Source organism: Delphinus delphis, chromosome 3, assembly GCF_949987515.2.
Source record: "Delphinus delphis chromosome 3, mDelDel1.2, whole genome shotgun sequence".
In the NCBI taxonomy this organism is placed as follows: Eukaryota; Metazoa; Chordata; class Mammalia; order Artiodactyla; family Delphinidae; genus Delphinus; species Delphinus delphis.
In genome coordinates, this window is record NC_082685.1 from 167,503,331 (window position 1) to 167,530,741 (window position 27,411).

Genomic DNA, 27,411 nt, shown 5'->3' on the forward strand with positions numbered 1-27,411 from the left:
ATAACCACACTGTTCCAAAAAGGAATTCCCTCGGGCCGATGGTCCTCACACTTGAAGGTGTCAGAACCACCCAAGTTCGGCAGAGATCCCACCTGGGCAGGCCCAGGGTTTCTGACTGGGCAGGGGCAGGGCGCGTGTGTCTCTAACCAGCTCCTCGGTAAGGGCGGCCACCCATCTCAGGACCCCCTGGAACCTGGAAGCATGGCCTCGGCCACGTCTGCACTGATCCACAGACACAGGCGGCCACAGGGTGCTGACATGAACTTGTAGCGACACAGAAGTGCAAAGGGTATACCCACATCAGCCGTCGGCCAAAGATCTTTAACCACAGTTTCGATCCTTTTCACCACCTCTCTTCTCATGGCTGCTTCTTCAGGACAAGGGGACATGAAGTTATAAAAGTCAATTATTTCCTCATGAAGTCTAGTGGACAAAAGAGAAACAAACTAGAGTTACAATTAAGCTTAACCACACTTCTCATTCTGCTGTTAGAGCAGCATGACACTAAAATATATTTCTGGCCACTTAAAATCCAGTTTCTTGTTTCCTCTGAAAGTATATAATGAAATGAACACTCTGTGGTGGATGAAATTCCACGGTACGGTTTAGCACCACAGAGTAACACGAGCACATTTTGTTGATATAAATATCAAAACTTTCAATTGGCATTTAAAGGCTTATTCAAGAGAAACATTTCAGGGACTTTACATGAACGAACTGAGAGAACTCCATCCGTGAAAGATGGAGGGTGATCCCACCTGAGGCAGCGCAGGGAAACCCAGTGGGTTTCTCACCCTGTCCGGGCTGTGCTCTGCACCCATGGGCACCCTCACTAAAGGGTCTGAGACAGGCCAGGCCAGGAGGACGTGTGTCCTCGGGAGCCTGGCGGCCCCAAGTCTCGACAGCCAGGTCTGCCTGGCCCACCAGCGGACAACACCCTAGACCCCGCACCCAGGGCCCACGACCGCATGTCTCAGGCAGAAAGCCCCACTCAACTCAGCACTGGAGCATCCCCCTCACGATTCCCGCAAGGAGGCCAGCACCAAGGTGTGCAGGGACACGAGTCAGCTCGGCCCTCTCTCCCTCTCGGTCTTTCCTAACAAAGGTCTAAAAAGCAATGGTTTCAGGAGAAAGGAGCGGGCTCCAGAAGCTGCCTCACACCCCTGCCCCCAAACTCACGTCTCCGCCAGTCCCCGGCGGCGACGACGGGGAGTTAAGTCTCAGCTGAGGATCTGGGCCGCAGACCCAGGAAGGAAGCACAGGCCGCCCTCGGTTACTGTCAGGGATTTAAAGACGGGCAAGCAAATAACGCGATCCTAGGAGTTACGTCAAGTCAAAGCTAGCTGCTTCCGTTCTAAGTTTGATTATTAGCGTGGAAAAGAGAAGACAAAATGAAATTTGTTCAATAATACTATCATGTTAGTTAGCTCAACAGCTAGCAAGACAGTCCACCCGACAGCAGACAACACTTAACAGGACCTTCCAGCACCAAACGACAAAGGTAAGGACAGGATGTCTAACATCTCACCTGCCCTCGGCTCTTGTTTGAGGCCAACCTCACTCTCTCACCTTCAGGACTGCCACCCCCACTACTCACTTGAAGTGACCATCCTGACACTCAGTTTAAAAGCTACTCGAAGCCGCTGACAGCACACATGGGACACACACAGGAAATAAACGCCCGACACGCTTGTTCACAGTGCATCTGCAAGGTCAGTGAGGCCATCACTGATTGGAGCCCTGACGTTATCACGTTTAATTTTTTTAAAAAAATCACGCAAAACTTCACCCCAAGCATGCTGCTGATTCAGCCATGAGTCCCGTTTTTAGTAAGCCCAAAAAGGTAGAAAGTCATGCAACATTAAAATGCAATAATTTTTCCAAAATATCTACCCAACTCCACGATTTACCAGGTCGAGCTTCTAACATCTCAACAACTACCCAGTGCCAACTACATCCTAAAGCCTTTAACTGCATCTCTTCCAGCAGCTCAGCAGGCACGTCACGTCGGCGGCGTGGCCGATGGTTCCCAGCGCTCGGCAATGTCGTCAGCAGGACCAGATGTGTCACGTTAGTGACCACACCGGGGACCTCCCCCTGTTAACAAGTGACAGTAACACTGTCACCGGGCAGCTGTCAGGAGATAGCACAGGGCTCCTCGGGGCAACAGCATGTGCCACTGGACCAGCCGTCACCTCGCTGAGAAGTCAGTCCATCAAAGCACTAAGAGCACACGCTCTCCTGCAGCTCAGCGCTGCTCTGCTAACACCAGGAGTACAGAAGCATAGAGATGTTAGATAAGGATATGGGCCTAGAGCACCTAAGCAACTGGCCCAGAGACACGGAAGAAGGACAGCAAACCTGGTGTGGCAAAACCCTATCCACACCCCACAAATGTAACACATTAAAGCATCTAGGAAACAGGCCATTCCGATTTGCCAAAATGTCACTGCCAGTCTGCACCTGCAGGGTGGAGAGAACTGTCACATGTGAAAGAGCAACATGAAAAGTCGCCCGTCAGCTTCCCAGGAGGCACGGACACGGCCCAGTGTGACAGTGTCAGTCTCGTCAGATGTCTGTTGACTTGCCTGTCACAGAGAAGGGCGCCCCTTCCCTGTGGCAGGCAAGCACGCCTCCCCTCCTGATTCAGGAGAGATGAGTAACGAGGCCGCGGCGTGCCCACATCCCAGAGCGGAGTGCCAGCAGAGCACACGCCTCCTGATTTCAGAGTTGGGGTCCACCAATAGATACACTAATGAAACGCCTACCTGAAATTTGTATTAAACTGCCTCTAAAAATTAGCAACGGCTGTAACAAATATTAGGAAGAGTATTTTTGCTTTGCCTTCTGGGAATGGAAGGGATCCTGCTGGCGGCCTGGCTGGACAGGGTGGCTCTGGCCCAGCCCCTGCAGGCTCTTACTCGAGGCAAGCAGGGACCGGGAGGCACTGCGCGACCGCTGGGGCCACCTGAGGACCGCGTGGCTCTGGAGGGTGATGCACCACTGGTGCAGCAGAAAGACACGAGAAGGTCTAACGACCATCATGAGGCCCGGGCAGATCCAAAGAGCCCTGCTGCTGCCTCCTCCGGCTCAGGCTCTTGGTGGAAGGAACGCAGAGAGGAGAGAGGAAGCACGGAGGGCTGGGAAGGGTGGGGCAGACAGTGCAGTTGTGGGTTGGGGCAGCCCAACAGAGCCTGCGGGTGGGAGAAGCAGCGCCCCGCCCTCCAGCCGGTGTGGTGACCCGCCCCGCAGCCGGGCTCTGTCCAGGGAAGGTGACCTCCAGGGGCCTGATCTCAGCTCCAATCGCTTGCTTACGGTGAGCATTCAACCAGTATGCGTGGGATGAATCAAGTTTTGATAAAATGCATATTTTGCTTATGACTTTGTCACTTAAGATCTACCTTCCCTGTACAATGTCATCAAAAATCAACATCCAAGAAACAGTTTACCCCTGTATCGGATAACTTGCTTTGTTAGCAGAAATTACTTAAATGGCCAACTGTCCTTTTAAAAAAATGTAAACGGTGATAAATAAAACAGCCGGGATTCTTTATTCAGCACCACATCACAAGTAGCTTCCTCACTTTAAGAAACGACCCACGATGGTTAGGACAACACACTTTCACAGTAAGTGCCAGCGCCGCGTGTGCAGCCATCGCCTCCGGCACTGAACAGACACACGCGCTTGGTTCTCCAAAGCGCTTTGCTGAATTATGTCTGTGAAAAGTTTTGATCTTTTCTACTTGAAAACGAGGACAGTTACTCTTCTCACATATCAGAACCTCAGCGGAAGCTCACAGATGACAAGACGTCTACATAAAACCACACCCAAGTCTCCTCCATGGCTCACAATTTAGTCACCGCATCTCCTAGAGCTCACGTCACCCCACTAGCTTTCAGCCTCCAAATCTTCCAAGGAAATTTCTATGCTGTGACCACCATGGAAATATTCCTCCATCATGGGTCAGAGAGGTGGTATCTCAAAACCAGCAGGAACAACGATCGCCTGGAGGGCCCAGGCCACTTAAGAGGCCAGGGAGCATCTGCCAGGCCCCAGCAGAAGGCCCTGGGGAGACCTTCTCGGAGGGTTTCCTAAGGGGAGAGCTCCCACAGCCCTTTCCCCTTCCCCTTCCCTAGTCCCAGCATGCTGGCCTGTGGCCGGCCTCCAGAACCGTGATCCCCGCAAGGCTGAGAAAAGCAGCAGAGGGAGAAGGTGGGCTGGTCCCCTGGGATCAGGGCACCATCACTCTGTTACTTTCACTCTTTGTAGCCAAGCCTAATCCTGACACAGCAGCGGAAAACCAATGAAGTTAGCTTCCTGCCTTGTTCTACATTTGAAAACATAACACAGACGCAGAGTTAAATTACTAAATGAAAACATCAAATAGAAGAAGTCAGGGGAAAAAAGCAAGGGAAATCATCAGCTATCTCGAACTTGAAGGAGGCCTTTCCAGACTCCAACACAAAAATGACAATCGCAACGCAAAGACTGAGAGAGTCAAATAATTACCAAGAAATTCTAACAAAAGACACGCAGGGTGTAAACAAATTAAAAAGCGAACGTCAAGTGCACATGTCAGAAGCAGGAAGGACTTGTTCAGAAAGACCAGGCCTCTCTCGGGCTGGACCTCACGCTCTGGGATCAGCTGACAACGTATCTCAAGAGAAAGGCATCCCTCGCTGAGCCCGGAACCCCATGCCTGGACACCTGGGCTCCAGACCCCCACACACACGCTCGCGGCAGGGCAGTGGGTCAGGACGGGCGCCGTCCGCCCACCAAGAAGAGCAAGGGGAGTCTCTGTGACAGACAGGTGACAGACATGCCCCGCACGCACGTAACTCAGGAGAAGGTCTAAGAGGCCACGTGCCAAGGCGGCCAGGCCTCCTCCTGCAGGTGACGGATGAGCTGGTGAGAATGGCCACCTCCTACTCTACACGCGGGCGCTGCTGGAATTCTAGGTTTTTACAAGAATGTACTCATCATATGTATCAATTTAAAAGTGAAAAGGAGAAAAGATGATACATTTTAGAGGGAAAACAACTGCCCGAGAGGATGCTCATTCCACCACTGATTATATTTAACATCTGGAAACAACAAAACGTTAAACACAACACAAAAAAGTCAACTGTATTTCTAGATGACGAGATTACTTGTAATTTTTAAATTCTTTTTGCTTGTATTCATCTCCTAATTTTAACAGTGAATACTGATCGCTTAATTTAAAGAAAAGAACATCAAGTCGGTCAGGCTTCTAAGCCCTGACGCCATTCTTCCCATCCCGCCCCTAAACAGCAGCGAGGCTTCCAAGCCCCTCAGTGTACCTGGTGCCGACACCTCTGCCAGGCCCTAAAATCCATGCGGAGTGGGGAGGCACAGGCTGCGGACAGGACTCCTGTGACAACACAACGTTCTGCAAGCGGCTACCGGGCACCTGAGGCGTGGCTGCTGCGACTGAGGGCCTCAGGTTGTAGCTTCACTTAATTCAGTCCCAACAGCACGTGGGGCTCGTGGCTGCAGTCCTGGCCGCCGCTCCCTCATCTCCACCCCGATGGCCAAGCAACGCTACGCTCAACGCACGTCGTCTCTGCAACCCTCACTCCTTCCATCCCGTGAGACGCCACCGTCCAGGAATGAGGGGCGGCTTCCCCAGGGGGCACAGGCCTCGCCTGGGGGCCTGGGGAGAGTGCACCGTGCCCACACACCTTCCAACGGGAGACAAGGGATAAAAACACACCCTGGTCCTGGGGCTCTCAAAGGTTCTCTAAGTAAACGTTTTAGAATCTTAGGGCTAAATGTGGACAAATAAGAGCCATGTCTGTCAAAAGCAAGCATTATAGTTCTTGATATAATTTAAACACATACTCACTGCTCCATTTACGAAACTAGGATTTAAGAGCCCGACAAGATGTTTGTAACAATGGTGCCTGATTAGAGCATTTTCCAAAGTAACTGATGTAATTGTGGAATTGAGCAAGGCTATTCTTTCATCATCACGAAAATGTACTTTTTTCCTTAACATTTCAACATGTCTAAAATTGGGATACATCTTTCAATCAATGGCTGAGCATCAAATCAATGCACAACTAAATATTTTTCTTTCTTCATGGTACATTTCATAACAGTGCATCTCTTTAGGTTGGCTGATGTGCAGGAAGTTGTCTAGATGAAGTTTATATGTGGCTGGCCACAAAGTTCGCTCGGTTAATGAATATGTTGTTCAATAAAGTTCTTGGTGAAAATGAAAAAGGCGTCTCTTACTTAATACCGAACGAACTTTTTGGCCAACCCCATATTTCTGCCCTGTAAGAAAAAGCCAACTTCGAATGGGCTGGGTTTTTGCAAGTAATAGCACCTCAAATCTAAAGAAATATGGGAATCAGAAGCTGACCACAAGGCATCTTGTGGGGAGAGGGCAGCAAGAGCAACAGAGAGGACCCACTGGCATGTGAGGCCCGTGCGGCCACTTTGCAGCCACGAGGCCGAGAGCGAACTCTGGAAACCTCCGCACAACGCAGCCCTCATCCGAAGCTGAGGACCCGAGTGCCCACGCCACCGTGGGCCCTGAAGGGATAAGGCCGGCAAGGAGCGGCGCTCTGGATGGCTTTGTGTGGTGGTGGCTTGAGCCTCTTAAGTGGTCTCATCAGGTGGGGCACGGTGGGAAAGGTCTGCTGTCTGTGTGCAAAAGGAACCCTGCGGGCAGCGGAGGCAGGAAAGCGCCGCGCGCCCGATGCCTTGTCTCCGAGCAGTGGATTCTGAGACACTCTAGCCTTGGCTACTGGCCCATACAGACCACACGCAACTCTGCGAGTCAATCTGGAAGAATCTCAAATTGATACAACGCAGTGGAGCAAGCCCTGAACTGATTCACTTCCTGGCTATTTTAAGAAAGATGAAAATGGTGAGACCAGAGTTTTCAGTGCATTTTAGTTTTCATCATGAAACTACTGGAAAACAAACTTCTGAACATTATTACCAAGCATGCTTTTAATCTAGATACTAGAAAATAAAGTTCACTGAAAATGAAAAAAGACATTTCTCATTTACAATTGCTCTCTGGTAAGAGGCCAAACCCATTCAAAAGGTAATGACTGACTTTTCAATTTTTAGTACGTGTCCCAAATTAATTTTTGCTTTTGGTCCCAACTTATCAAGATCAGCAATGTTTCCGTATCTATCTCAGCAGCTGGTATACGGTTGCTGTGAACATTTATGAAATCCAACTCAATGAGCTTTTTTAAATAGCAAAAGATGGATTGTTAAGTTAGAGAACCAAACTATCTACTTTCATAGCTAATAAAGCTATTCATGAAAAGAGATGACCCATTTCAGGAGGATGATATTCGATTTCAGAAGCTGGGATGGCAGGGTTGCAAGGTCCCTGACTGTCTAAATCTGAACGGAAGCCGGGAAGGCTGGCTGGTTCTGCAGGGGTTACCCACTGCCGGCTTTTCCCTGCCTCCTGGCCTGGGAGTCTCGGTGTCCAGCCCCAGGCACAGCTGCTCCCTCTCCCATTCCCAGCCCAGCGCCACCTGCAGGTTGTTCCACGGTGACGTCTCTGTACGCAAACAAGGAGGACAGGCAGATGCACTACAGCAGGAAAGAGACACGATGACACAAGGGACCAGAAGCGAGGACAGTGAAGTACATTTAAAATAAAACAGTGTGGACAGAAAAGGGGCAAAGCTAACAGGCCAAGCAGTTACTGACGCGGGTCTGCAAGGGGGAAGCACAGAGGCTTGCCTGTTCCCCTAGATCTGAAATCCCCACAGCTTTTTCTAAGGAAAGCCACGGTCAGAGGTCAGATTTCATTCACTGCTTTAAAGAACAGAAGAGCCAGATGAATGAACGCAACCTCCTCCAACGTGGTTACGAGACGTGTCAGCACCCAGTCCTGTAGGTAAGAGCTGTGCTCTCAAGTATTAACTCATCCAACTCTCCCAGCCCACCGTCCCCAGGGCCCCACCCTACTGCTGCCCTGAGTCACGCCTCCCCTCCACACCCTCCAGGAACCTGCTCAACTCCAAGTGCTTGTGGAAAACCAGGCTTTTTGATTACAATGTAAAATGCCACAGAAAACACTAGAAACTCACTTCAACTGTTAATTTATTCTCTCCCTCTCCCACTCCTTCCAAGTCTTCTTAAAACCCTCAAAAGCCTTGAAAAGCCAGCGGTTTCTCAGAAGCTGGAGCTCCCTCCCCTCAGCTCCACAGTGCTCACTGTCTGCATTTTTGCCAAAAGCAACGGCTTGGGGAAAGTATTTGGAGTTATAACTACTGGAGTTTTACGGTAGATTTTCAAGCCCACATGGATGCACTTACACTAAGACAGCGGAGTCCGAGCGCCCCGGGGGCCCAGGCGGCCGGAGTTAGCAGCTGCCTCTCCACCAGCTGCAAAGAAGGGCTCTGCTGGGCAGCGACCAGTGAGACCTGCAGCGAGTGACTGAATCACTTCTATTTTGGGGATGGACGATCCTTTTTTTTTTTTGCGGTACGCGGGCCTCTCACTGTTGTGGCCTCTCCCGTTGCAGAACACAGGCTCCGGCCGCGCAGGCTCAGCGGCCATGGCTCACGGGCCCAGCTGCTCCACGGCATGTGGGATCTTCCTGGACCAGGGCACGAACCCGCATCCCCTGCATCGGCAGGCAGACTCTCAACCACTGCGCCACCAGGAAAGCCCAGATGATCCTTTTTAAAACTCCCATTTCCTGACACAGTTAATGAGCTAATTATAAATCATTTTATTTTTAATTATGTTACAGGCCAATTAATGTCTGTACCACTATTTAGAAAGTCTTGAATCAGACCTTCAAAGGTTGTTTATAATCTAAGCTCAAAAGTGTGAGGAAGCTGACTGAAACTGCAAAGCAGAAAGCCTGTGTGTTTCCAGAGCGTTCCTTCCAGCGCCCCCATCAGCCTGCCCGCGGGGTCTGCACCTCAGCCTCTCTCCGCTCCTGCAGCGCCCCACCTGTGCACAGCTCCTTCTCTAGAGGGAGAGAGCCTCTAAAGAGACTCTAAAATGTTAACGGGACAGGGAGGCCCTCAGAGAAGCTGCTGCACAGGGCGGGCCTGAGAGCTGAGTGACAGACAAGAGGTGGCAGCGGCAGCGGGGCTGGGGGCACTACTGCACCCGGCCCAGGCCACGGCCAGCCCAGGAAAGAAAGGGCTCAGACCCACAAAAGAGCCGGGATAGCTGGAGCAACCTAGAGGGAAGCACCCCACTCACGCGGTACGTCCTCAACCCATCATGGGCAAGAACGACCAGTGGGCCTCAGCCCCCAACACTGGTGTCCTACGGAACCCACAGTGCACTCCAGGACCCCCAATCTGGAGGAGCTCACGGCCGGGAGGGCCGCTGGGACACAGGGGTGCCAAGAAGGCACCTGGCTGGGCCCCGTGCACTGCTTCAGGCCACCGGCCACGCAGCCTCGCCGGACAGCCACAGCACAGATCCCTGCAGGCCACGGTGCTCAGAGGGAACCGCCAAGTCTGAAAGCAGGATGGCCCGGCCTTGCTCCCTAGCTCCAGTACCTGGATCATTTTTGAGATGAAAGCAGCTATATCCTCTGTCCTAATTTCCAGAGACGCTTACCCTCGTGAAGGTGAGCCGGATAATCTTTTGGGAAGCAGTATGTGTGAGAGCCTGAGAAGATGACTACCCTGAGATACTACACAACACCATCCATATTACCAGCATTTTCGTTAGTCTCCCAAATAGTCCTTGAGGCAAGTATTATTCAATATTTTCTCCATTTTACAGATTTTAAGATTTTACAGATTTTAAGAAAACTATTCATTAGACAGATGGTAAATGGCCCAAGATTCCACGACCAGGACTCAAACCCAGAGCTGTGCAGCTCTCGATCTTGACGTTCAGCCACAGGGCTGTGAAGCCACACTCAGGAAGTGGCCCAACATACAGAAGCATGCAGACATATGCACTACGGGCTGTCTACAAAAAGTGAAAAGTTGTAAACATCTCTCCCTAGTTATTTAGGAAATAATATACATCAATTCCATCTTTAAAAATTGTTTAAAAGAGTTTTTTTTTTTTTTTTTTTGTGGGCCTCTCACTGTTGCGGCCTCTCCCGTTGCAGAGCACAGGCTCCGGACGCGCAGGCTCAGCGGCCATGGCTCACGGGCCCAGCCGCTCCGCGGCATGTGGGATCTTCCCGGACCGGGGCACGAACCTGTGTCCCCTGCATCGGCAGGCGGACTCTCAACCACTGCGCCACCAGGGAAGCCCTAAATGTATCATTTTTGTATGTTTGTTTAAATTCTAACTCTAGATAAGTGATTCCTCCTGTCTTAAAAAGCTCTTTTAGGGCTTCCATGGTGGCGCAGTGGTTGAGAGTCCGCCTGCCGAGGCAGGGGGTGCGGGTTCGTGCCCCGGTCCGGGAAGATCCCACATGCCGCGGAGCGGCTGGGCCCGTGAGCCATGGCCGCTGAGCCTGCGCATCCGGAGCCTGTGCTCTGCAGTGGGAGAGGCCGCAACAGTGAGAGGCCCGGGTACCGTAAAAAAAAAAAAAAAAAAAAAAGACACATTTAAAGTAGCATTAAAAGTAAGAGAGACATATGCTTTGTTAAGAACAGAAAAGTGTTAACAACAGGAAAATTATGGGTAGTTTCCTTTCTGTATTTTCCAAGTTTCTTCAGTAAGTACTTTAGTGCTTTTATAATCACAGCCAAGAAAAAGTGTCATCACGTCAGCTTTACTGACACTGACTTTACTCCAAAGATCAAAGGGCAGACATCGCTGTGCTTAAGTCTTCTTTGAGACTGGCTGTCTTTGGCCTTTACATTAAGGCCAAACCCGCGTGGGCTTTCCCTTTGGCTCGGCCCATGCCCGGCACCCTGGGGGCCAAGGAACTACTCGTGTGACTCTGCTCAGCTCCAAGGTCCAGCAAGGCTAAAGGCCCCTTCACCCCTAAAGTTCTGGTCCTAGTGCCACCCCAAGTCACTGGTTTAGCATACACACCCCCCTCAAAAGACAGGGCTCCTGAAAAAGCTAGCCTACAATCCCAGAAAAACCCCGCAGATGTAGATGACTGAACCCAGAGACCTGTGAGGAAGGGGGTGTTCTCTCAAGTACCCCAACCCTCTCTGGCCACACCACACCAGGGACAGCTAACGGGCTTCCCCACTGTCCCAGCGCCCATTGACGGCACTGCTGTCAGACAGCTGTGTTGAGTAGGATTCTGAGGCTATATTCAGACTTAGAAACTTAAAATTCATTAGTGGTACTATCCTACCAGTATTCTTATGATGATGATAAGTAACTGACACGTACCACCTGCCTGCTCTGTCCAGTCAGCGTACGACACGCTTCACGAGGATGATCCTGAGAACCACCACCACCTCCCATCTTACAGATGCTCAGAGGCTGGACAACCAGCCTGAGCCTCACGTCTGGTATGAGACTTCCTGGCACAAACCTCTACAGTGTGTCTGTGCTCACGCTGCTCAGAGTGCGCCCCGAAGCTCCACACCCCATCGACTGCCCCTCCCAACTGCCTCCTGCAGACTTCTGGGGCCTCAGCTCCACTTCCACGGCGCTAGCTGCTCCCTCCCTGGCCCTGACCCCTCGGTGGTGATGCTAGATGATGCTAGACGGTGATGCGAGACGTGTGCAGCCTCTCCCCAAGACACTGTCCTGGCGGGATAAGTCATCCCAATGACCCTCAGGACAGGAGAGCCCATGTGTGTAACGCACCTGACGGAGGGCATGCCAATCACCTTCCACGTCACCAAGAGTGGCAAAGCACTCGTTAAGCCTGTGTCCAGTCCCGTGCGGCCTGCAGATGTGACCAGAGTGGGCGCTCGTCATCGCCAGGTGCCAGTGCGCATGGCCACACGAAAGCCAGGTCTCCCCACACACCCGAGTGTCAGCATATCTGAGCGTCTGCTATAATTAAAGCTACTTAACGTCCCTGTATCCAATATTTGCATATATATCAAAGCTTGATCTACAGTATTAGAAAAATAAAAACATAACTTTTAATTATCAAATGTTTACTTTTCACTCAATCAGCAGGAATGTCTCCATCCAGTGTAAAGGAGGCCGTAAATCATTTGTACCAATTCTGCTCAGCATGAACTAGGCGTGTCTACCTCTTCAAGTCTCAGGAGACAGGCCAGGCTCCAGGGTTCTGGCTCAAGATGGCAGGAAGAGCACACATCAACCTCCCAAGACCCCACCATGATGACCAGAAAAAAATGTTAAGAAAAAGGACAACACAACAGCGCTGGAAAACTAGCAAAAATAGAAAGGCAGGGAGGAAGGGAGGGCAAAGCAAAGAACTTAACGGATCCAAAGGTTTAAGTCAATATTGAAGTACAGAAAGCAGACGCAAGTCATCACTGCACAGTTATTTACCGCCAACCCACGATGGACCAGGTGGTGCTCTGACACAGGCTATGGAGTGAGCAAGACAGAATCAGTAAGTCCCCCATGCTTGCTGAGCTGGGTTAGAGGCACGGAGAAGGGGGCAAAGTAAATAACCAAGATCAACCCCAAGTATAAGCACACTACGCCGAGATTCCAAATGGTGGCCACGGCTGTCTTTATGGCTACTTTAAATCGTATGGTCAGGGACGGCCTCCCAAAGAGCTGATACTGGAGCCAAGACAGAAGGGCAAGAGGCAGCCAGATGTGCAAAGATCAGGGGACGAACCTGGAGGCCCTGAGAGGAAGTCAGCAGGGCCTAGAGGACAGGGGGAGCCTGAGCGAAGGCTGCAGAAGACCCAGCAGCGAGGGTCTTCTGTTCCCCGGGCTGACTTCAGAGCACACGACACCAGGCTTCTGAGGACCCCGAGGCCATGAAAGGACCGGGCCAGATGAGCTGGGCCCTAAGAGGCTGAACTAATTCAGAGAACAGACTTCAGGCCCCCAACAAGGTGGCCCACGGACTCGCCCCAAGACTCGACTCTCCACATGGGGGCCGACGGGTCCCAGAAGGTCGGCCAAAGACACAGCAGCCCCTCAAACCTGCAGCCTGACCTGAGAGGGAAAGTTCTAGGGGATGTCGGAGGGCTCAGAACACCCTCAGGTCGCATCAGCAGAGATGGCAACCCATGAACGTGGCACAGCAAACAAAGAGGAAGAGAAAGGGGCCCAGGACATCATGAGAACAAGGACCCCAGTGTGGGAGCAGACGCCAGCCGGGATCAGGAAAACCCACTCCCACGCTTCGTGCTACAGAAAACCTGAGTGAGAACATGGTCGTAAACACAGGGTGAAAAGGGGGCAAGGAGCTGCAGGAGAGGACAGCAAAGCCACTGTGCCAACACCTGAGAAGGGCCCGTTTAAGGAAGACGGACAGAGAGGAAAAGAGAGTCAAGCCGTCCACGTGGAAAAGGTGGAAGATGAAACCAGGGCCGCGCCGAAGGCCCGACAGGGGACCAGCCCCTGAGGTCAAGGCAGAGCCCGGCCTGCGGGTGGAAGGGCAGTTGCGGTCCAGGAAGGGCTGATGCAGGGCCAACGCTGCGGAAAGGACCAGGTGAGCACAAGAGGAAGGCGCGGCCAGGCAGGCATCCAGAAGAAACCACCTCCCTGAAGCGGGATCAGTCCCGCCCCAGATCTCTGACAACATTCGCAGCCAGAGACATCGGGGAGCATGCCAAGGTCGTGAAGCGGGGACCCTGTTCTCCAGGCACCCAGCAGGCTTCGGGGAACGCGGAGCACATGAGCTCTCCTGTACAAACTCGACTCCCAGCACGCAGCACAGACGGAACGCAGCAGGGCCGCATGGACCCGTGGAGCGGGCTGAGGGCTACCAGGCCGGGCCGGTCAGAGTGGAGTGAAGGGCTGTGCACAGAGCCCATCCCGCAGGGGGGCCAGGCAGTACGGCCCTTGGAGCCCTGCCGAAGATGTCCATCAGAACGTGGAAAGCTGCCGGCGTCCCGGTGAGAGCCTGGCACACAGCATGAAGTCTACGCAAAGACAGAACCCAGACTAATCGACTGCAAACTGTAGTGTTCAGGGCCAAGGCAGGATGGCAGGATCCACTACGAAACCCTGAGGGACCCTCAGCTGCTCTGGGCTTCAGTCTCCTCATGTGAAACATGAGGATGCTGATGGTGCCCCCTCACGTGGCACTGTCAGGAGGATTTAATGAATACAGACAAAGTATTTAGAATGGGGTCTAGCACTCAGTAAGAGCTCAACAAATGGTAGTGATCATAATTGCAGAACAAAATACAAATGCCTAACTCATGGTGGCAGACAAACAACATAATGCAAATCAGGAGCTGGGCGGCTACATAAAGGGTTGTCTTAGTCTGCTTGGGCTGCTGCAAAGGGATACCACAGACTGGGCGCCTGAAACAACAGACATTTAAGTCTCACAGTTCTGGAAGCTGGAAGTTCAAGATCCAGGTGCCAGCAAGGCCGGGTTATGCGGAGGGCCCTCTTCCTGGCTCGCAGACTGCCGACTTCTCAATGTGCCCTCACATGGTGGAGAGGGAACGAGTGAACTCTCTGGTCTTTCTCATAAGGGCACTAATCCCATGATGAGGCCCCACCCATGACCTCACCTAAACCCATCACCTCCCAAAGGCCGCACCTCCTAATGCCACCACATTGTGGCTTCAACCTACAATCTGAGTGGAGACAACTCAGTCCATAGCAAGGGCTAACATCGCTAACCTACATGGCAGCAGACAAACTGAAGTGATTTCATTAAAACTTTAACTTTTCTTTGCACTTAGCCACATAAGGTTTTTAATCTTCTTTATATTCTTAGTCTCAGCAACATCTCTTAGAAACTATTATTTCTTTTTGAAGTTGAACATTACTTTCGCTTTCAAGCAAAATTAATAATTTAGTAAATTGTATTTAAGGAGAACATAAATTGTAATAGAAGTATTTCTGTTGATCAATGCATGTGTCCGTCCATACAGGGCTTAGAGAGATGCCTACAATGGCAGTCACCTAATGGGTCCATGGTTATTTCTGGGTGGTGGGGTTGAGTGATTTTTAAAGCTTTCTGCTTTTTACCGAAAAATACACACAAATCTGTTTTATAAAAACAATATCATTATTTAAAAATCAGCATAAAGCACAGTCCAAATCAGTCTCTCATTTTAAAGCAACGAGCAAACAGAACCATAGAGGCACAGTGTCACGCAGAGCCGTGCTGTCACCGGTTCATAAAGGAGCCACTGGAGAGCCGCAGGGTGATAGACCAGGGCCTGCTGCTGGCTCTGCAGGAAGCTACTCAGATTCCTCTTGGGTCCATCTGCGGGGTGCCCGAGAGATGTACAGGGATGGGGCGGAGCTTCATGATGTCGTGTGCTACCCCTCCTGAGAAGCCAGTAGTCATTTCTCTTGACCTAGACACTGGAACTCAACGTAAGCAAGTGTTTTCTTCCTATTGTTATTCCTCTTTGGACAATCCCCTCTTTGCTCCGAGGGTCCGGCAGTTAAGAAGACGGGCTGTGGCATCAGACTGCCTGTGCTCCCGTGCCAGCTCTGCACCTATGGGCAGTGTGAGCCTCACACCCTCTCCCACACCACCCCCTGCTACACAGTAAGGAGACAAGAGCCCCTCCCTCTCCTGGGAGGGGCGAGGGCTCAGTAGGGCCAGCGACGATTAACACCATGACAAGTACTGAGGACCATTCACCTGATGGGAGCAGAGGAAAAGGTGAAGCATCCAGCTGCTACGGACGGCTCCGGAACACTGAGCCGTCTTCCCAGCCCAGCTTTTTACTTACTTCCTAGGGGCTTACTCTGATCCCAAGAGGCCCTTTTTACTCTTACCAATTTTGCAAGCTTCCCTTCATTCCAGGCCTTAGCCTATGACAATTCTCACAGGTCCCCATTCTTTGGAATTTGGTCTCAGTTCTATACTCTTATTTCTATCCATCATATTATACTTAGGTTTTGTTCGTCTGTCTCTTGTGAGGCAGTCTTCGAGAGAGGCACCGACTCTTTAGACAGATTCCTCACCCACGTTTTTACAGGAGATAATTTCTAACAACACTTCAGAATTTCTTTGCATTTCACAAGCCTCTTTTCTATTTCAGTCATTTCAGAGTTATACTTCAATTTTTTGATCCGTTTGCTTACGTTTAGAAAAGACGCCAGTAACCAAAATCCTCCTTACTGCGTGGCGCTAAGCCCCCCGCGCCCCTGCCAGTTCACCAAGTTCCTGCTTCTGGCTCTTTTCTCTGGGGGCACCAACCCCTTCCTGGGAGGCACCAGTGAACACAGGGGCTTTCTTGTCAAGCAGGCCTGCGCTGAGGCGCCCGTTCTTTTACCTTCTAGTAGCACCCTGGGCGAGATGCTTCTTCATCTACCAAGACTTAAAACGAGTTACTGTCCGGGGGAATTGGAAGAAAGCAGGATCTGCAGCGAAGGCAGCGCCTGACACCAAGGAGGAAGTCGGCAAACGCTCGCCAGTCCTTTTTCTCGGCCTTTCCACTGTCTTCCAGAAAAACACAAGCCAACGATTCATCGGATGCTTCGTTTTTCATAAAGTGTAACTTCTAAGAATAACCCAGATGGCAGGAGCCCTGCTGCCTCCACCACGACTGCCCCCAGGCAGCTTCGGACGTCTGGGGGAAGCCGGAACTCCTTGTACTACAGCACCAGGATGGGCTTCTGGTCCCCCAGCGCTCCCCCACCCATCTCCCGCATCTCTGTCATTGGTCACCTGACTGGCAAAGTCCTTATGGGAGGACCTGGGCCCCCTCCCCCCGTCTGCTCTCTCTAGGAAGGCAGAAAAGCAAATGGCCCTCAGCAGACACACGAAAGCCAGGTCTGCAGAGCAAGCTGCTAGTTTCCATTCCCGCGTCTTGGGGGCGGCTCCTTCGTTTCAGGAACTTCGTTTAAGCTCTTCATTTAAGAACTATTTGCAGCTCCCCAATGTCAGAGCTAGACTGACATTTCCACATGCAGCACCTTTGGCCAGATCACATTAGCCTGTCTAGGCTTTGCTTTTCTGTCTCCAAAGCAAGAGAAAAACTACCCGTTTCATGGGCCTGCTCTGAGAACTCAGGGAGGAACCTCGTGCAGAGGGCCGACCCCATGCTGGAGTCCCTGTGCTCTGCTGCTGCTGCCCAAGGACACTGCCCGGTGGGAAGAGGCTGGATTATGTCATTAGCCCGTGTGCACAGGTGCAGAGAACCACCACCTGCCTGCTGGACCAGACACCCCGAGCCGTAGGAACCCATCTTATACTTCATGTGTTACTGAAACAGCAGCCCTCTGAGAAGGATTTACACTAGAAACGCAGAAACAATTTCTGGAGCTTTGCAGTGGCGACTCGCTGAGTAGCGCAGCTTTCACTGCTGTTGGAGTTTGGATTTATTCAGGCAGCAGTTACTGAGTCAAGTAAGGAATCTAAAGTTACTGCAGTTCGGTGCTGTCCAAACATAAGACCATTTAAATTTCAACTAAAATTAAAAACAATTAAACTCCAGTTCCTCAGTCCCATCAGTCACATTTCAAGTGCTCAGTGGTCACACGTGGCCAGCGACTACTATACTGGGCAGCACAGAACTAGAGCCCCCCCCATCCTCACAGAATGTTCCACAGATGGTGCTGTTCTAGTTCTGACCTTCCCAGGCCCTCACTCTTGCTTCCTGCACTGTACACAGAGCACGTGCTAAAAGCTGCAAAGAGCTCAGAGAAATAGGATAACATCCACTCCTTCCACGCTGCAGAGGACAAGACCAAAACCCCAAACAACTCTAAGCAAGTTACACAGCGCAGCACACACATACCTGATAAATACATCAGGAAAACCCTGAAAGCTCTGGGAAGACAAGATTCTTACTTAAAAATCTAGAGGACACACGACTCAGGCATTGTTTAAATTTTTAAAAATAGAAAAGTTTGCCTTGGCTCAAAAGGAGAAAGCATTTCCACGCATCAGGTGGGTCTGTCTCCAGCTGTGCCCGCTGCCTGCCCTGAGGACACCAACTGCAAGTCTTCAGCAGTCTCTCCAAGAGAAAAGTTTTGGCCTGAGAGGGAAAGTTCTCCGTATCCGGTTGGCAACAAGAAGTTTGGTTTCCATTTCTTTAGAGAAGAGAGGAGAAAAGGAAAGGAGCAGCCCTCCTAATTCCCCCACGTGACCACTCACACAGGGAGCCCACGTCTCCTTTCTCTAATAAGCCCTGCAAGGGCAATGGGGCAGGCCCTGCTCCACGGGTGGGACGCTGAGGCTCAGAAGTGAGAACCCTCGATGAAGACAGCCATGTCCAGACCCAGGAGCCAGGCTACCCGAGATGCAGGCTAGCCGGCAAGCTCAAGGCCTCGCACATGCTTCCCGATGCTAAAGGGATGGAAGAAAAACAAACGCACAAGTAGTTCGATTTTTCATTTCCCTTTAACTACTAGCATTCTAGCCATTCCTTCAGATTCCCAGGATTCCAGAAACGTTAAGATCACCTGAAATCTCTTTCAAACATGAAAAGATATAAACTACCTACATCCACATGTTATCACTCAGGAAATTAACTCTGATCTCAAACCACAGAGAGCTTAAATGATTGTTCGGAGCAGCTGATTTGGGAACTAAAAAAGAGCACAAACCCACAATAAAAAGGCACGGTGCTGATCATCAAAGCGACTCCCCACCAGGGGGAACCTCAGAGCCCTCAGTCAAGTCCACCCTGTCGGTGCAGAGAAGGACAAACTTCAGAGCCGAGCCTCGCTGGCCAGGGCGGGGCCCAGCCTCCGTCCGCTCCCACCAGCAAAGGGAACACAGGCCTTGGAAGCCCAGGCCACGTGCGTGCGAACAGGTGACAGGACGCTCACCAGGTACCAAGTTTTCTAACTTTTCATGTCAGGTATTAATTTTATAGTAAGAAAAAGACCAGTTGGAACTAAATGGAGATGCCCTTCTAACGGAGAATAGAATTTTTGTTGAATGTTTTGTTTTCACGTTCTGTCACAAGGCATAAAACTGATTTAACCGCACTCTTCAGGAAGGCAGGCAGATACACTGCAAGAGATTTCACTTCATTCTGCATTTAAATAACTTCAGAGTTGGCAATCAAGTCTGCAGAAATTCTAAGACAAACAGCAAAAGTTATTTTTAGCATTTGGTTTATTTAAACTCTGCAGACTGGCCGCACCTCACTTGCCCCTCTAAGCTGCCAGCGTCCTTCTCTCTTCCTTTCCTTCTTTCATTCACTCACTCACCAGACACTTACTCAGCAGCGGCTTGGTGCATGCTTGGCACTGGGAATGCAGGCTAGGCCGCAGCCCATCCTCCCCCGAAGAGACCCAGCAGAGCAGGGGTCAGTTTTTAAGAGTAGTGGTGACTCCACAGAAAGGGACAGAGCTCTGAGGCGGGGCTTCTGGGCAGGACACCACTCCCATTAACCTGCGCTGCAGGGTCTTCTGCAAAGCAAGGATGGACTGTGGGGATCCATGTACTGACTACGGAGGCGACTTGGGTGAGTCACCGACCTTCCTCCCCCAGCACAGGAACGGCACCTTTCCTAAGCTGACCAGTGCAGGATACCTCACAAACGGGACTTTTCAATCACTGTAATTTCCGTATGTTCATCCCCATGGCTTTCACATAACCTCTTCTCAGATGACATATTTTAAGAACAGTCCACGTGAGAAAGGCACAGAAAGGCACTCGCAGCTATGATCACTCTGGCTGTCCCTGAGTTCAGGGGTGACAACCAAGCCAGAGGACAGACAATCTGCAAGAGTCATCGTGATGGGCTGGAGTCCAGTCAAAGGAGAGAAGTGTTGGAAGAGAAAAACACAACCTGTGTTCCCACAGCATAGAAGTCTACGTATGAGAGAACATCTGCACGCGCAGCAGGCAGCCCCCAGAAGATTCTGTACCCTGACCCCCGGCACCTGCGGCCGTGATGAAATTGTCACTGCTCCTGTGATTATGCTGTATGACTACGTGCCCTAAACACAGACAGTCACTTGGGTGGACCTGACCCAACTCCATGAGTCCTTAATGCAGAAGGCTTCCTTCAGCTGGCAGCGCCATCTAGAGATTCAAAGCCCTGAGGTGGGTTTGAAGATGGAAGGGCCTCGAGCCAAAGGATGCAGGTGGCTTAAAGGAGCTGAGAGAGGCCCCAGCGGGCATCCAGCAAGAAATCAGGGGCCTCAGTCCTGTAACTGCAAGGAATGGAATCATGCCAATGACAGGAGTGAGCTCACAGGAGGATCCTGAGCCCCGGCAGAGAACACAGTGGGCAGCCCCAAGACTTCAGCCAGCGGGGTGCCTGCGCAGAGAACCCAGCCCCCAGCGCCAGCCTCTGACCCACAGAACCTGTGAGACATCAATGAGTGCTGCTGTAAAGCCACTGAGCCTGTGGACATTTGTTACACAGCAGCAGCAAATCAGTGCAGCATGGAAATCCTAGCATAAGATATTTCCTTTTTAGTGCAAATCCCAAGTCACTGGGGAGAGGCACCTGTGAGCACCTCACTGGGAGGCTCGTTCGTACTGGGGGCAGATGTCTGGGGCACCTGTCTCGACTACCGAGACCACCCACCTACCCTTCCTCGGGTGCCACACCCACTCAGCAGCCTTCTGAGAGGAGAAATCCCTGACAAGCTGACCAGAGTCTTCTAGGCAGGCCTCTGCACAGCTGTGCTGGCCAGTGGCAATTTCCAGGTGACGCCGTGGCTTATGACAACCTCCTATGACTCCAGTGAGAGATTCAGTCACCCCTCCCCGGTGACCCTGCCTTCTGGCTGTACCATCAAAATCAGGTTTCTGAATCTGAACATCACAGGTTTTTGTTTGTTTACTACAAACCTCTTCTACTTCACAACCCAAAACCCAAATCTTAAACCATAATGACCTAACCGTGGCGCACAAATCCTTATTTTCCAAGGATGACTGTTATCTCTCCTTCTATTTACATGAATCCATTTAAAATGGGGGCCAAAATTTCATATTAAACAGCGACCAAAAGAAGGTCTGAGACTTTACTTTGAAAAACGGATCTTAAACTCTGAAAAACTTGTTTACTTTAAAACACTTAAAAATACGTTTAGGAGCAATCAAGTCACAACCACGTGTCACATCTAAGAGGCCACAATGGCACTGCCTTGGCACTGCTTTTCCATCCAGAGCTCACAGCAGCAGGACGTCCGCTTTATCCCACCCTGACCTCCACAGCAGGAGCAGTCGGGAGGCCATTCTTTACAAGATCATTCAAGGGCCCACTTTTCAGAGGACTCCTCATATCCTGACCCTCCACTTCCAGAGCTCCGTCCCGCCCCTCCCCCTCCCCCTCCCCCTCCTCCTCCCCCTCCTCGGCAGCCCGGCCTCCGAGCGTCAGCTGTGCTGGCTTTGCCCGTCCTCCTTTACCAGCACCCAGGCATCACTTTCCCCGACTGTCACAGCCACCATCTTGTGCTGGTTTTTCAATTTCACTTTGCAGAGAGACTGGCCGTGGCGTGAGGGGCAGGGACAAGGATGCAACTTTCACGCAGGGAGGAGTGTCCGAGCAGGAGCTAATTTCATGAACGGTCAGTGCAGCAGCAAACTAGTGCCCAGGGCGTCACCCTCAGGGCCTCCAAAGATAATCACTCAGAAAACAAGGCCCACGTGTGCCACCATCTCACAATAACCATTCCTGTGCATCCCTGGACGTCTGCAGGAAGACATGAGAATGAGACAAAGGCAACAAGAGTGGTGACAGCCATGGTCCGTGGCGGGTCCTGCTGGCCCTTCACCTGTGCCCTCCCACTGGTCCCCTAAGGACGAGGCGTGGGAGACCATTCGTTGGACTGTAGGTAGTGCCACGTCAGGCTGGAGGCACAGAGGGAGAGAGGAGGGATCCTGAATCTTCTCCAGGCACTGACTCGGGAGAAAGGGGAAAAGAGAACATGTGTGGAGTTAGAAAGAACCCAGGCCGGGGCCCAGCAGGGCACGCTGGCCTCTCCTCTGAAACAACATCTGTCGGCTTCTCACAAACTTCAGGCTAAGTGAATTTTCTCTGAAGGAACAGAAGATGTTAAAAAAATGAAATACTGTCAAGGGACCTGCAGGGAGGGTGCTGCGTGTGACTCTGCACACTGCGGGCAGGCCTCAGAGGACAAACGCTGAACCTAAGCCAGGGCAGGGCCCGGACTGCAGGCATCTGCCAGGGCGCTGGGTTCTCTCCCATTCCAGGATCTCCTTCCTGGGGGTCTGCAGGCACCAGGAAGGATGCGGCAGAGTATCTGAGGTCCACGCTCCCACTCTCACTTATGCAGGGCTTCTCTTTACCTTTGATCTGGGAAGGTTTCTGAAGCTGTTGAGACTGACCCAGGCAAAGTCACAAAATACTGCTGGGTCAGGAGACAAGGGCCAGAGAGAGTGGCGGCAGCCAGAGGCCGGGACACATGCTCAGGGTCAGTCTCAAGACTGAGAGCTCAACCAAGGAAACTGACTAAGAACTAGAACCAGCAGCAGCTCCAAAACAAGAATTTGACCTTCTCCACTCTGAAGGTTCTCGCACTAATTCCTGTGCACTTTCACCTGCTTTTTCTTCCTCTTAGGATGCAAACAGGTTGGCCACCTTACAAGGCGGCCGCCAGGCAAAGTTCCCAAGGGCAGAAACCCCCCCAATAAAGAAGGGATGGTGCCAGCTGCTACATGGGCTACCAGGCAAAGGCCCAGTGGGGTTCAGCTGATGCTACTCACACCCCCCCACCACCAGCAACTGCTTACCCTTTCTTGAGGACTGCAGACACCGTCTTTCCAGAAATGCTGTCCTGAGACTAGATGGGCTGAGCAACATCTCATCAACAAGATTTTTTTCTGCTGGCTGGCCTAGGCGATCTCTTATCTCAGTTCTTTCCCTGTCTAAGCCACAAGTGAGGGACCTTCTGGTGGCCTTCCTCATCACTCTGGGTAGGCTGGCAGCCTGAAGAAAGTTCCAGACACAGCTATCTCTTGATACCAAAAAGTCAGTTGGAGAAGCCCAGCAGGACCGTGGCAATGTCTTTTCACGAAGGACGACGCCTCCCTCTGGGGCACTCTTCCTCCGCTCCGCCCTTCTAGATGGGCAGTCCGCTAGGATTCAGAGCAGCGAGCCAAGCATAGGGGATTCACTCTTCCAGGCAAGTGACAGGCAATCCTAGCAGACTCCTCCTCTAGGCAGGGATGGCAGAGAGTGGACAGGCCCAGGGCCACCCATAGAGGCGGGCAAGGAAGGGCAGCCAACACAGCCCGCCTATTTAGGTGGGCCAAAACACAGAACTCCTGGCCGCTTCGGAGCCCACTCTTCAGCCCTACACGACTTGGAGCCGACTTCTAACAGGCTGATGGGGGTGGAGGCGGGGGACCCTGACAGAGAGGGAGTGGAGACCCCAGGCAGGGCCCAGAGTGGCAGCACCCGGGAAGCAGGCCGGGTATCAGGCTTTGCCTCTAACCTAAGGGGGGCGAGGGAGGTGCCCGGGGGTGGGACCTGACCCAAGCTGCTGCCAGAGGAGAAAAGCCCACTGGCCGTGCCGGGAACGGTCCAAGGGGAGCAAGAAGGCGTGATGACCACCTCGGGGTTCATGAGCAACCTCACTAGAGACGACGACAGGTCACGTGACAGTGAGGAGGACAGGCAGAGAGAGACTGGACAGGCAGGGCTCATGGGCCCTAGATGTGGGCAACCCGGACTCAGGTTTCCAAGTCAGGGTCCTGAGGTTGTGTCTCCCATGCCGACCCCATCCCCAGATCCCAGGGCAGCACCTGGCAGGTAGTAGGCTCATTTATTAAGGAAAGCGACAGCAACCTATGTACTGAGGCGTACTAGAAACTATGGGTGAGGAAACAGCTTCCAGAGCCTGAGGAGTTTGCACAGGGGTATCACACTGGCACTGCTCGCAGCTCATGAGAGGAAGAAGCGGGACTCCAGACGGTCTGGGACCAAAAATGCTCTACAAGCAAAGACCACGCACCTTCTGTTTTCCAAGTGCTAAGACACAGAGTCAATTCCAGTTACAAGACAGGCTGGAAACCTACAGGTCCCCCAAAGAACTCTTACGTTTAACGCCATACATCAACAAACTGTGTCCGGGACTTCCCTGGTGGCACAGTGGTTAAGAATCCGCCTGCCAATGCAGGGGACATGGGTTCGAGCCCTGGTCGGGGAAGCTCCCACATGCCCCGGAGCAACTAAGCCCGTGCGCCACCAACTACTGAGCCTGCGCTCTAGAGCCCGCGAGCCACAACTACTGAGCCAGCGTGCTGCAACTACTGAAGCCCACGTGCCTAGAGCCCGTGCTCCACAACAAGAGGAGCCACTGCAATGAGAAGCCCGCGCACCACAACGAAGAGTAGCCCCCGCTCGCCACAACTAGAGAAAGCCCACATGTAGCAATGAAGACCCAATGCAGCCCAAAAAATAAATAAATGAAAGAAAGAAAAGAAGAAAGGAAGAAACTGTGTCCCCACCACCTCTTCTTAGAAAGTTCTACAAGTAAGAACTGTAGAAAGAGAGGGAAGAGGAGTCTGGGCTCCTCCCTGGGGCTGAGTGCATGCTCAATGCTGCAAGGAATTTAAGAAAGTAATGCTTCCAACCCACACCAGGTGAAATGAGTTGCAGAACGCAGCTATTACTGTGTATCATACACTCTCTAAAGTAGTATCAACTTAAGTGTTTTACAACACACTTCAAAGCAGAATAAACAGACCTATGAAAAGAAAAAGTTACTTGAAGAGATAATTTCAATACCAAGCAATTGAGGAATTTCTAAGCCTCTAATGTTTTCCAACCCTAACACCCAGGAAAATCATTAGATGCCCTTTAAGTCAGCATGAGATTGTATAAGGAGAGTTTATGATTTAAGTCCTGAAATACCAACATAAAACCTACATACAGATATCTTGTTTCCAGTGCTCAGAAAAGGGCTGGGTAAGTAGCACTCACACCTGAGCAGTGTCACCTGGGACTGCTCCAACACCACACACACACACACACACACACGCACGCACGCACGCACGCACACACACACACACACACACACCCTCTTTTTCACCAGTCCTTGCGTCTGTAATTGCACTAACCCTAAAAGGAACTTCTAATCCCCTTTAGGCTGATGTGGAACTACGTGGAAGCAGAAGTGACGGTTTCCAGAGAATAAGTATTTGCTACAAACGTTTTTTTACTTTCTTTGAATGATACTAACTTGTTTAAAAAAAAATGCAGATGATGCTATTTGTCACTTTCGGCACAAAATTAAACCGTAACATTGAAACCCCCTCCCGAAAATGTAATTTTTAAATTCGCTGTTGGTTAAATTGTATCGTTACAAAAAACCTAATCCTCTTTCAAATGTATTTCCGCGGAGAAACAAAGTTAACATTTAACCAATGTTTACCTTCCACTTAATTCAAATTCCTGGCAATACTATAATTCTCTGCAAGGTAACAAACTCCACACCTATCTGCACCCCACTTTGACAAAAGGTCCCTAACCTGTCGGGGTGGGGTGGGAGGAGATGGAGAGAAAGTTAGGCGACCTCCTTTCCAGTTTCGCCAGGGAGAAAAGGAAAACATCTGCACAAATCGGACTCAACGGTCCCTCTCCTACACTGTTAGTGCAAGAATCCGGACATTTCACTCGTTTGTTAAGAGAAGTTTAAAATGGAAATAACAACCTCCCAGGGAGTTGGACGTTGGCCTCCAACATCCACCCTCGGGAGCCCGGATGGGGACCTCCGAGCTCCCGCGGTGCTGCCCGGGGAGCCGCGCGGCGGGGTGGCGCGCCCGGCCGGGCCGGGATCCCCACGGGCGGGCGCCGCCCCCCACCCCGCCGCGCCGCGCGCACTCACCCCTGGATACCCGGGCTGTACGCGCGGCTCTTCCACGGCGTGCCGGGCCGCGGCGCCTGGGGCCCGGGGCCGCCTCCTCCGCTCAGCGCGGCCGCGCGGCTGCCGGACAGCAGATAGTTGAGGCCGTACGTGCTGGCCTTGTTCTCGCGTTTCCGGCGGCCCGGGTGGAACTGGTGCTGCGGCGGGGAGCCGGCGGGCGCGGGGCCGCGCGGCCCGGGGTGCCCGTTGGCCGCGCCGGGGCCGGTCGAAGGACCGTCGGCGAAGTGGAAGAAGGCGCCGCCGCGGCCTCCTCCCGCCCGACCGAGCGAGGCGCTGCTGGAGGACGACGAGGAGCAGCCGGGGCTCTCCGTGCCCGACTCGGCGTTGGACGAGGACGACGACGACGACGACAGAGACGGCGACTTGTGCAGGCGCCGGGCGCCCTCAGCCGCGGGCCCGAGCGCCGTCAGCAGTGCGGGGGGCAGCGCGGCGGGGCCAGGCGCGGGCGGCGGGGGCGACGCGGCGGGCAGCGCGGGCCCCGCCAGGCTGCCGCCGCCCAGCCCGGCCGTCCCCGCCGCGGCTGCCGTGTCCAGTGCCGGCGAGTTGAGGCAGAAGTAGGACGCGAAGCCCGAGCCGCCGCGGCCCACGCCCTGCGAGGTCTCCCAGATCTGCATCCACAGGGCATTGGCTGGCCCCTTCTGCTCGGGCTGGATCCAGGCCACGCGCGGATCCATCCACGCGCCGCCCCGCGGGCCCGCGCGCCCGTCCGCCCCGGCCCCGCCCCCGCCGCGCCCCGAGCCCCGGCCGCGCCGCGCACGGACGGACGGACGGGCCGCGCGCGGCCGGGCGGACGGACGGGCGGGCGGGCCTGCGCCGCGGCTCAGGCCGGCTCGCGGGCGGCGGCTCCCGTCGGGGTCCCGGCTCGCGGCGACCTGGAGGGGCCCGGGCAGGCCGCGGCGGGCTGCTCAGGCCTGTCGGGCTCCCTTCACGCGGCGCGGGGCGGGCGCGGGGGCCGCGGCGGCGGCGGCGTTCCACTCGGGCCGGCGGGAGAGGCCATCGGAGGGGGCGGGCGGCAGGGCCGAGGGGGCGGGCCCAGGCGCCGCGCAGCCCGGGACCCGCGGGAGGGCCGCCGCCGTGCGCCCGGCCCTCGGTCACGCTTGCGCCGCTCGCTCCGCGTTCCTGCAGCGGCGGCGGCGGCGGCGAAAAGACACTCTCAGCGGCGACAGGGCGCGGGGGAAGGAGGGGGCGCCGCCGCCTCCGCTCCAATGAGGGGCGGGGAGGGAGCGGGGCGGGGGCTGGCGGGGAGGAAGCGCGGCCGCCCTTGCCGGGACCGGAACGCCAGTGCGCAGGCGCTGCCGATTTCAAATCCTCACTAGACACCGCCGCCTTGGTTACCACGCCTGCGTACTGGGGTTCTCCTCGGCGAGGGCCGGGGGGGAACGGGGGGGCGCGGGGGGCACCGCGACGGAAGGATACGCGACAGGGAGGGGCTGGAGGGGGGCGGCGACGGCGGCGGTTTCGTGGGCCTTTCTAGACCAAACTGGGCTGCGGTGGGGCACGGAGAAGCCGCGAGGCGGCGCGCAGTCCTCGGCCCGGCAGCGACCGACAGCCCCACCTCCCTCCGCCGCGCAAGGCTGAGGCGTGGAGACATGCGCGCTGGCCTTGGGGTACCGGCAGCCGCC

General features: G+C 53.2%; 1 protein-coding gene across 2 annotated transcripts in view; it reads right to left on the reverse strand.

Moving 5' to 3' along the window:
- Positions 1-26,495, reverse strand: part of TENT4A (terminal nucleotidyltransferase 4A) — a 45,352-nt gene extending 18,857 nt beyond the window's left edge. For both annotated transcript variants that reach the window (XM_060009682.1, XM_060009681.1), the window contains exons 1-2: positions 25,751-26,495; positions 300-423 (exon numbers count right to left, since the gene is read on the reverse strand). In XM_060009682.1, the coding sequence (XP_059865665.1) occupies positions 300-423; positions 25,751-26,463 (837 nt within the window). In that variant the 5' untranslated portion in view covers positions 26,464-26,495. The remainder of the gene's footprint in view (positions 1-299; positions 424-25,750) is intronic.
- Between the last annotated feature and the right edge of the window lie 916 nt (positions 26,496-27,411).